General features: G+C 41.2%; 1 protein-coding gene across 1 annotated transcript in view; it reads right to left on the bottom strand.

Annotated features, from left to right (window-relative positions):
• Window positions 1-11,028, bottom strand: part of LOC104393907 (zinc finger SWIM domain-containing protein 6) — a 105,189-nt gene that overhangs the window by 13,119 nt on the left and 81,042 nt on the right. The window contains exons 10-12 of the mRNA XM_010003430.1: window positions 8,868-9,003; window positions 3,646-3,803; window positions 3,071-3,234 (exon numbers count right to left, since the gene is read on the bottom strand). Of these exons, the coding sequence (XP_010001732.1) occupies window positions 3,071-3,234; window positions 3,646-3,803; window positions 8,868-9,003 (458 nt within the window). The remainder of the gene's footprint in view (window positions 1-3,070; window positions 3,235-3,645; window positions 3,804-8,867; window positions 9,004-11,028) is intronic.

The following is an 11,028-nucleotide window of genomic DNA, read 5'->3' as shown; positions in this document are numbered from 1 at the left end:
ATTCAAATTAAATTATATTGTGTCTCCTTCCTCTGTATATGTTACTCTTCAAAGTGGAAACATGTCAAATCTCGTTGTGCAAACTAACCCATCTTATTTTTTCCCCATCTGCAGTTTTTAAATTGATTTCAACAATACAGATGGGAGTTAGAGTGTACTGTTATTTGACTGGCTCCTTATGCTGCAAGGACTTCCAGATATATCCAGATATTATTAGTAAGTCCATAGTGGTGATTTCTCTCTCTGAACAAGGAGTCCCTACAAAGACATTCTACTGTAAAACCATCAGAATCATAGAAAGTGAATGACTACTACTCTCAAAGTTTTCTCTGATGACTTCCCTCATTGTGGTGGCCTGTAAAAGGATCATCACAAGAGCCTTCAGCATGCATCGTGGGTATAATAGCAGCTTCAGTGTACACAGTCCTAACTTGAGAGCAAAACACAATACTATATCTAGTTTCTTGACCTGGAAATGTATCTTACATGGAGCTAATCAGGAATTAGGTATCTTTCATTTGATTAAACCGACAAGCTGAGAGCACTAAGAGAGGAGCCCTTTACTGACGATAAAAAAACCTCAAGGATTTCAAATAAATCTTGAACAAGGAGGAACTGAAGTTAATTTATACTGTAGCCCATGTAGCCAAAGAATTATTTCACTTCTGCCCCATACATTCTTGAGCCACCTCTTCCTAAAAGGATGTTCCAGATCTGTCCAAGTTCTATCCAAGATCTGTGCTACCAATTGAAGAGAACTTCTCAACAGGTTAATAATGTCTGAAAATGACAAGAAGCCCCTGGGTATTACATAGCTTATCTGAAAGCCAAGCTCTCTTCCACAGAGAACAGGACTTTGTCCTGATGGCATTTTAATTTTTTTAATTAAGAATTTCTTAGTCTAGAGGAACAAAAGAACTCACTACCCTTAAGAGATGCAAGAACTAGCCAACCAACCATTAGCTCCTGTGCCAATGTGAAACCTCTTCATCATGCACATTGGAAGGATGTTTATTTATTTACAGGCTTTCAGGGAAAGGACACTACTTGCCAAATATGCATCGAGTGACCATCTGCACTAACTTGCTCAGCAGTCCTGCCAGAGGTAACTGTCTGCATGTGTGTGGTAATACTTACTTACATTGATGTAGCATACAACAGACAAAAGGAAGAATAGAAGCCCCTCCTGTACCTGCAGATCTTACTGCCTCTGTGCCAGTAAGGTTCTGAATGACAGAATACACCTAGAGTGCTCCATGCCCATTTGGCCACGCTTATGACCTCTTTCCATAGCTAGTTTAAATGCCTTCCCTCTGCTGAGTCACATAACACATGCTGCCATTGGAAATAAGGAAAAAGAACCCAGGAGTCCATAAATTACTCCCAAATCTAGAACAATATAAGAGGCTTTTCTGTCACAGAAATCCCAGTGACAAAGTTGTGAAATTGTTGGTATAATCTCCTCAGCCCAAGCACTCCAACTTGTCATTGTTGTAGCTGAAAGGCAGAACAGTATACCTGTGTGGACACTGTTGTTCCGTTTGCCACATGAGGACAGTTTTATAGGGCACATAAATGTCATAAGCAGTCAGTTACTAGATAGTGATTACAGACAATCTAATTGCCATTAGATCATTGGGCAGGAGAGGGAAAAGCATATGTAAGGCCACTGAAGACAGTGCTGGCACTGTAAGGCTTTTACAGGAAAGAACATTACTGTAGAAATGTATATAGCTGTGAGCTACTACCAGAAAACTGCTCTGCATCTTTCTTCTGGAAAGCAAACTACCTGAAAACACCTTAGTAAGCTTGGGACAGACATTGAACATATTCTAAACCTGTTTATTCCAAACGCTGGATTTAGGAGAAAGTACAAGTTCGTGATATTTCTTACACTAGATCTTACTGAAGACATTCTGATGACACCATCATCCACACAGGCATATCCATGAACACAGTGATATCCAAAGTGTGCTGCTGCTACTGAATGACACTTGGTGAATGCTTGGGGTAACACATTCAATAGTCAATCATAAGGATCTTTCTCAAGTAAACAAACAATTAAGGCAGAAATATGTCAAGATGTGAAAAAAATAAGCAGACTTCCACAGCAAACTTGGGAACAAGAAAGGATAACAAAGCACACAATCTCAGCTTTCTGAGTAAAGACTTAAGCTTCTAAAAGTCTAGAATAAGCAAATAGTACCTTTCTTTGACATAAGAAGCAATTGGGATAATATAATTTCCCCAGAAGCCTTTGGAACTCTGTTTACTGAAGCAAAGTATTAAATTATTTTCTGATCTTTGCATTTTTTTGTTTGTTGTTTTTAAGAACTCCCTGAAGAGGGATGAACAGATTTATTTTTGTTGAAATGAACCATGTAAACTCCAAGATTCATCAGTGTAAAACAATATTACTCCAGATACCTAAAAACTTAGTTGTTTCCTTTTAGTTTGTAAAGTCTCTCCTAAGAGTGTGAGAACTGATAAGAGGTTCTTGTACACATCAAGCTGAATCTGATGCAGATGACTATCCTGCAGCTTGTGGAGCACAGGATTTGATGAAGGAATTGAGAGGGCTGATGTTAGCACAGTTTGCCTAAGAAGCAGCTCATTATGGTTGACTTTGGCTTTCTCTAGTAATTCAACAAACACCTACCAAATCTCATTTGAGGGAAAGGAAGGGAAGGATGGGAGGAATTATAAGAAACCCCTCAAGGACATAGAAAAGAACTGCTAAAGTGCATTTCTGGCAAGTAGAATTATTTTGCTTTCTAGCCATCCCTACATATACTCCTGAACCCATTGCATTGGTCCTCTCTTACCCCTGAACGGAGAGTCCTGCAGGCAGCTGCTCCCAGCTCTCTTCCACTTGAATAGCACAAAGGAGCTACACAGACCCTTGCTCTGTGTTTACCAGTCAACTGCACTTTACATCAGAAAATAGAATCTAAAAATTCCAGACAGAGCCCAAAGAGGGTATGGTCCTCAGGGACTTAAAGAGCTGTACCCACCAACACAGGGTAAAATTCCTGTCTTCTACTGTAGTAATAATGAACAGGGGAAATACCTGAAGGCCCAACTCCAGAGAAACTTTCAGCAGAGTGATGTCTGGCAAGCTGTCCATGAGTGTTGCTATTTTAAATGCATCTTGGGCAAGTTTGAAGATGTGTGATGAGGAGTGGATATTTTTCTGGATGGATTCTAACACTGTTTCCAGCCTCTGAACATCACCTGCAAGGTGTAAACAGAATCACCAAAACAGAACAAGCTCCCAAAACATCCTGAGATGTATTATAATTGAGCCTGCCATTGTTATGCAGTAGTATGATGTTTCAGTTATACACATTTTGGTTTTTATAAACCTTTCATAATGAAATCACATGAATGAAAGATACAAGACAGCGCAAATTCCTCTAGTGTCTGATGGTGTTAGTGTAGTACATACCAAAAGTCATTCTGATTTGTGAATTTTAAAAGTGATTTGTCCACTTCTGGGTTTAACAGTCTATATCATGTGTAAGAAGAAAAAAAGCTGTCTCATCAGCTGTCTGAAATCAAGCCCATCTGGCTTTTATAATCTGTTTATTCCATGCAATATTAAAAGCATACATTTATTTGAGTAAGTAACTGACAGCAATGTACCTTTGGCCGCTGTTAGCATGGTCGATGCCAGCTCACACTGCTGAGATTCGATGTGACTTAGAGTGAACCAGCGGGGATACCGGTTTGGAACAACTGATGCAATGTGGTGTGAGCGAGACAAGTCTCCCGAAGGAGCTGTAGATTCCAAAACTAACAACCTGAAATAAGGAAGAAATCCTCTTTAATTAAATCATTATTATATTAGGTTACTCATAAGCAAAGCAAAAGCTGCAAGAACACTTGACCATTTTTATGAAATGTGCAGTTTGGCATATAAAGATATTGGAAAACGACTTCTTGTGGAACCTTAAAAGTCCATTTGCCAAACTTGCCTACATCAGCAGACATCTGCAGGAATTCACAGGACAATTAAGCTGTCTGTTAGCCAAGGCAGCAGAGATGTTCTGCATCATCCATAGAGTTGAAACTTTTTTCCCCTGCCCCATTTCAGTCTTTGAACCACAGCCCTCAGGAAGGAAAGTGGAGTAGTTCTCCATCATACTGAGAATGTAAATATTTTCCACTTTTTTTCCATTTTGTCACTTTGAATTTCATTGCCAGCTTCTATGTTCCTTTGCTGTGAAAAGAAATGCTGTTGTGAATTGGTGCCTTTCATACAATTTTGGCAAGATAAGGGAACATCATAACTAGCACAATCAGATTTAGCATTCTTCATTTTTTCCCCTTTAAAACATCTACTATTTAGCTAGGTTTCAGCAAATCTACTTAAACATTACCATTAAAGTCTGACTCCCAAAGCCTGGGTTGAAATTCAGGCTTAACAAGGGGTCAGCCAAACTAAGCCAAACATTCAAGCTCAGATTCCAAGTGAACAGTCAACTAGGTCACCGCAGATCCACATTCTCCAAGGCTCTACTCCATATGTTTCAGTGTTGCAAGCAGAGAACTATAGAGATAAATGACCATCAAGGATAGCACACCCTGTCCTTGCAGACCCAAGGTGCATGCATGAAAGGCCTTCTGATCTCAGCTTTCATTGATTTCACACTAAGTGTTCCGCACACTAAAAGAGGATTTAAAAAAAAAAATATGAAAGAAACAGCAACAGATTATTTTTAATACAGAGGCAAAATATTCCAGATTTGTCATAATGGGTTAATGACCTGTGTAGACTTGTGTGCAGACTGACACAAACACATATCTGGAGAGCAACTAGCTGTAGTCTTGGGAAGTTAACTTTTTTGATAAATGTTCAAGCGAAGAAAGAAATACGCTCCACTTCTAAAAGGATGAGTAACCACACAGATTTCATCCATGCCATGGAGGAAGGGATGCTCAAATTTCCTTCCTCTGATTCATTCCACCTCACAAACATGAGATAGACATTCAATCTTAATGTTTACTTTTATCTTTCCCCTCCTCAAAGCAACATTTAGTTTTAATTAGTTTTTCATTTGGCTTGTATCAGGAGTGCTTTGTACACTAAACTATCACTTTGGTGTGAATGGAAAGAGTAACCAGCCTTTATGCGAAATTTTGAGGAATGCAGACAAATATGGAATAGAAAGTGTCTGCATTTGCCATCATCATAGTTCAAGACAGCAGTCCACATTTCTTAAGAGTGCCAAATTTATATTAAAAAAAATAAAAATAGAAAGGTTGAACTCTCATCAACCTTTTAATGTGATGCCAAGAAAGCTATGGAGAACAGCCCTGATTATGCTGATGTCTCTGGTGATTTTACCAGATGGAAACAAACAGAAAATTTTTTCTTATACTGGTCTATTTGAGAAGTAACTTCTTTTGCTGAGATGGCAGTTCTGTAGAGAACTAGAGATTTGATCATTTGGGTCTTTCAGTGCCTTGCTTGTTTTTCCAGTCGAGAAAGGAAACTTCCAGAAAATAAGTTTTCAGTTATGATTTGTTTCTGGGGAAAGCCCAAATCTTTCTTCAAGAGGAATGGCATGCTGCTGTCACATTCACTATGTCTATTTCAGTCTTTCAATGTGGTCTCAGTAGTTACGTTTAAGGAGGAAAACTCCACAAAAACAATCTCTGAGAAACACTTTAAGGTTGTGGCTGGAATTAAATACAAGGACACAAGTCTACTTTATAAAAATTACCTTTTTTCTTAACTGCTCCCCAACCAAACAAGAAAACAACCCCCAAAAAATCCAGCCACACAAAAACACACACCACTCATTTTGTACTATCTTGCTGATCTGGTATGACCAGGGTTATTGATGCACTTAACTTGCAATGAAAGAAAAGGGGTGTACTGTAGATGGCTCCGGCATCTGATCATATGACTGAAAGATCTCAACAGTTTATCAGTAATGCACTTTTGTCTTTTCAATCTATTTCCTTTCAAGCATGTATATTTCTTAGACTCCTTCCTTAAGATCCACCATTAGACACTCTTGGAGGCAAAAAACCCCAAACAGACTAAGCAGACTTTTTGCCTGACCTGATAGTAGCTATGTTTTGTTCTTATGCATGCCCTCTCATTTAGTCCTTTGAACACAGGATTATTTCCTCCCCATTTAGCTTTCTGGAGAAACTAGCTCCAGAATACACACCTCCGGAACCACTGGGACACAACCTGTCTGATGAAGCTAAATGCTACTTATGGGAATAGTGTGTCCTTCAGTCATTGTGCAATCATTCTTGATAATAAAGACCAGGAAAACCTAAAACTTTTTTTTTTTTTTAAGCCTAGGACTAGATTGCTCTTAGTATTCAGTTGTGACTATTCTTTGTCAACCATCATTTACTACAAGTTCTTGACAGCAACCAGACAATCCAGATGGGACCACTTTCTTCAATGCACTGTACATGGACAACATAGATTTATCGCTGATCATTTAGGCCCTGGGAACTTCCATTAGAAGGTGTGAGGGACCAACCCCTCCGGACCTACTTTGGGAAATGGTATCGAAACCCCATTGTAGTCCCTGCTCATATGCATCCCAAAAGGCCTGCCTGGGAGGATGGAGACTGCAGCAATGGCCTGCATACGGCCTCTGGCCTGCATAGATGAGATAACGACAACGATTGAGATAACGACAATGATCGAGGGGTGGAGGGGGCGTAGGTCCACTCCAGCTGCTCATACATGAATGGCTCAGTCACACTTACTCGTTGTGAAATCTAGTTTCTAGGCCTATAAAATAGGGGGCTGCAATGGTGGGCTTTCGGAGATTCATCAACACTGACCATCAACACTGACCCTCCCCCGTTGGCTGGACTAACAAAGCTGGATCCAGGACTGGTGATTTTCCTGTCCTCTTTATCTCTCTCTCTTTCTCTCTCTCTTTGTCTCCCCTCTCACCTTTTTCTTCTCATCCCCTTTTCCTTTACTTAATATAGATATGTGGGTGATTTTCTTTAGGTTGTTCAGTATTAATTCCTACTAGTGTAATAAATGTGCTATTTGTTATAAACAGACCTTGTGTGCTGCTACACCGTAATCTGATCAAGGGGTATTGGACGGTCAAGCTTTTACTTGGACCGTCATACATTTACTCTCTCTGGGAAAAGACCAGGTCTGAGACACACCAGAAGGCTGTGCTGCCATTCAGAGAGACCTTGACAGGCTGGAGAGTTGGGCAGAGAGAAACTTGATGAAATTCAATAAGGGCAAGTGTAGAGTCTTGCATCTGGGGAAGAACAATACCATGTACTAGTACAGATTGGGGGCTGAGCTGCTGGAGAGCAGTGTAGGAGAAAGGGACCTGGGGGTCCTGGTGGACAGGAGAATGACCATGAGCCAGCCATGTGCCCTTGTGGCCAAGAAGGCCAATGGCACCCTGGGATGCATTAGAAAGGGTGTGGCTAGCAGGTCAAGAGAGGTTCTCCTCCCCTCTATTCTGCCTTGGTGAAGCTGCATCTGGAATATTGTGTCCAGTTCTGGGCCCCTCAGTTCAAGAAGGACAGGGAACTGCTTGAAAGAGTCCAGCGCAGAGCCACAAAGATGATTAAGGGAGTGGAACATCTCCCTTATGAGGAAAAGCTGAGGGAGCTGGGTCTCTTTAGCTTGGAGAAGAGGAGACTGAGTGGTGACCTCATCCATGTTTACAAATATGTAAAGGGTGAGTGTCAGGATGACTGAGCCAAGCTTTTCTCAGTGATGACCAGTGATAGGACATGGGGCAATGGATGCAAACTGAAGCATAGGAGGTTCCATGTGAATATGAGGAAGAGCTTTACTGTGAGAGTGACAGAGCGCTGGAACAGGCTGCCCAGAGAGGTTGAGTCTCCTTTGCTGGAGACATTCAAAACCCTCCTGGATGCATTCCTGTGTGATGTACTCTAGGTGATCCTGCTCTGTCAGGGAGGTTGGACTAGATGATCTTTCGAGGTCCATTCCAAAGCCTAGGATTCTGTGATTCTGTGAGAGTAGGATTTTGAGCTCAGCCGCACCTAGGCTCCTCTCTGAAGGAAGTCTAGAAAGCAAGGGGTTTCATTCCTAATCTCCCTGGGCTGCCCAGTCTGAGTTGTGACATGTACAGGACTGGATCCAGCTGCACTTAGGCTCCTCTATTGCAGCAGGGGGTCCAGTTCTAACTTTCCTGGGTTCTTAAATCCGGGCCGTGTCAGAAGGCCCTTCTTAGCCATCATTAAGAACCTTGCCTGCCCTGAGATAAAGTCAACATATACTGAGCACTCCCTGATAATTTTATTTTTTTTCCTGATTACTGAAGACAAATGGGATGCAAGTGAGACATTTTGTTGTCACATGACATACTCCATTTAAATCCCAACATTCACCCCGAAGAAAAATGTAATGGCTCAGACCACACCATATAGTTTCAAATCTATCATTAAGAGTTAATTTACAAAGAAGGCTGGTGGAACAAATGGTTGTATTAGTTGCTAAGCAGCAGATGATCCTGATACTGCTGATGAGATTCTTCCCTCCTCATTTCCTTGCCACTACCATCACACACACATACAACCACATCAGTAAAAGAACATATGTGCTAAAGCTGTCATTTAACACATGCCCCAAGAGTGGAATTTTAGAAGGATTTGTAACACAGAATTCTGTTTTACAGTTTTAAATAAACACTAATTGTACATTTATAAATTATTATACTGCAGTTACTACAGACGTCAGTTGCTTTTACAGATGACAGAACCAAAGCAATTTCTCCTTAAAGGAAATGCTTATTTAGAGAAAAAGACAAGGTCTTGATTACCAAGCTTTTGCCCCTTTCCAAATGACTACTTGTGCTCCTAGATGATTTGTGAATACATACCGCATGGCTCTCAGTGCAGTTTTGTATGCCAATTCAGCATCATGAGGTAGGAGAGAGGTGAAAAGATACTTGGCAAATGTGTGCATTGGAACACTCTCTCGATGGATGACTTCACCTAAACCACTATATGGTCCAGCTGTGGGAAAGAAAAAGAGAATGTCAGTCTTTACAGACTGTTAAAGTCCAACTTCTGAACCTTTAAAAACATTCACTATACCTTGAGTTAGAATTGGTATTCAGAGACAGTTTGCTGTACAAAAGGTAAAGTTACATTGATAATTTTGTGAAATATATTACAAGCATATTAAATACTATATAGTCTTTGAGACAAGACTGCAAATTGTATAGAACTAAGCACACTACCAGTGCACAAATGACAGAATGGTCCCAAGGCTCCATGGGGCTCATACAGAAAGTCTATGGTATGCAAAAGCAGAAGGTGATAATCCCAGCTTTAGGTCTGCCTAGTTATATTGTGCACACGAATCCCTATGCACCCTCTCTTGGTGCATAATTGCGTTAGTACAAACCAACCAGAAAAATAATTTTTAAAAGTGGCTACAGTGTGCCCTGGTTTGAGCCAGGATGAAGCCAATTTTCCATTGGCTGATTTTTTTTTCCTTCAGTAAGCTTTCTTTTAACTAGCACTGGAGCATCCCAACTAACGCTGATAACAGTGGAATGTTTTTCTAACTACTGAGGCTTCAAGGCTGCATCTTTATTCTGCTCAGACGATGGGGAGATATGTGACCCCCCCATAGGAGGCTGAGTTAGACAGACAGCAAAATTGGCCAGATATATTCCATTCCATATATCTACGTAAGCTCAGAGGAAGGTCAGAGATCACAGAAGACAACTTCCTTCCTGCTTCTTCTTCCCTTCTCTTCCATCCATGGCTGGCATCCGGGAGGACTCCGTCCATCCATCACTGTCGACCACCTAGGCTTGAGCTTGCTAAATTATTTTAAAGAAGACATGAGAATCTGGGACAAGAAACCCACTGATATTCTACAGATATGCATGCAAGAGCTACTAAACACAATAAAGGCAGGAGATGGTTCGTCCAAGAAGAAGGCCGCACCAGTTACCACCCAAGATGGTGCATCAAACTTTAATGTTCAAAATTAGAGGTGTCCTGCCTCCAATCAGAGGGAGGAGAGGGACAACCGAGTTTACTGGGCTGTGCGGATTCGGTCGCCTGGCACATTAGAACCACAAAGGTATAAAACTTTGGTGGACACTGGTGCACAGTGCACCCTAATGCCGTTGAATCATAAAAGGACACAGCTCAACCATTTGCCATGGACTGATCCACACTACACTGGAGAATGGTGGAGCTCTGGAACACCTGCAGTACATCGATGACATTGTGTGGGTTGACAGCCAGAAGAAGTTTTTGAGAAAGGCAAAAAGATCATTCAAATTTTTTCCGGATGCTGGTTTTGCTGTAAAAAGAAGCAGGGTCAAGGGATCTTCACAAGAGATCCAGTTCCTGGGAATCAAGTGGGAAGATGGTCATTGCCAAATCCCAATGGATGTGATTAACAAAATAACAGCTATGGCCCCACCATCTACTAAAAAGGACACTCAAACCTTTTTAGCGACTGTTTGTTTCTGGAGAATGCATATTCCAGGTTACAGTGAAATTGTGAAACCTCTCTATTAAGTGACCCAAAAGAAGAGTGACTTTAAATGGGGTCCTGACCAACAGAAACCTTTTGAGCAGATCAAAAAGGAGAGGCCTGGCAAACTGACTCTATCACACTGCCTCAGACCCGTCAGGGCAAGCGCTATATGCTCAACAATAGTGGAAACGAGTACAGGATGTTTGGAAACATATCCTGTGCCTCATGCCTGTCCTGGTTTGAGCCAGGATGAAGCAAATTTTCCTTTTACTGATTTTTTTCCCTTCAGTAAGCTTTCTTTTAACTAGCAACAGTGTGTTCTGCTAGGTTGATAAGACAGTGGAATGTTTTTCTAACTACTGTGGCTTCAAGGTCGCACCTTCACTCTGCCAGCTCAGACACTACGGGGAGATCTGTGACCCCCCCCGTAGGAGGCTGAGTTAGACAGACAGCAAAATTGGCCAGAGATATTCCATTCCATATATCTACATAAGCTCAGAGGAAGGTCAGAGATCACAGAAGACAACTTCCTTCCT

Source organism: Chaetura pelagica, unplaced genomic scaffold (assembly GCF_000747805.2).
Source record: "Chaetura pelagica isolate M959 unplaced genomic scaffold, ChaPel_1.0 scaffold168, whole genome shotgun sequence".
NCBI lineage: Eukaryota > Metazoa > Chordata > Aves > Apodiformes > Apodidae > Chaetura > Chaetura pelagica.
The sequence above is the reverse complement of the archived record's forward strand: the minus strand, read 5'-3'. Positions and strand labels throughout refer to the sequence as shown.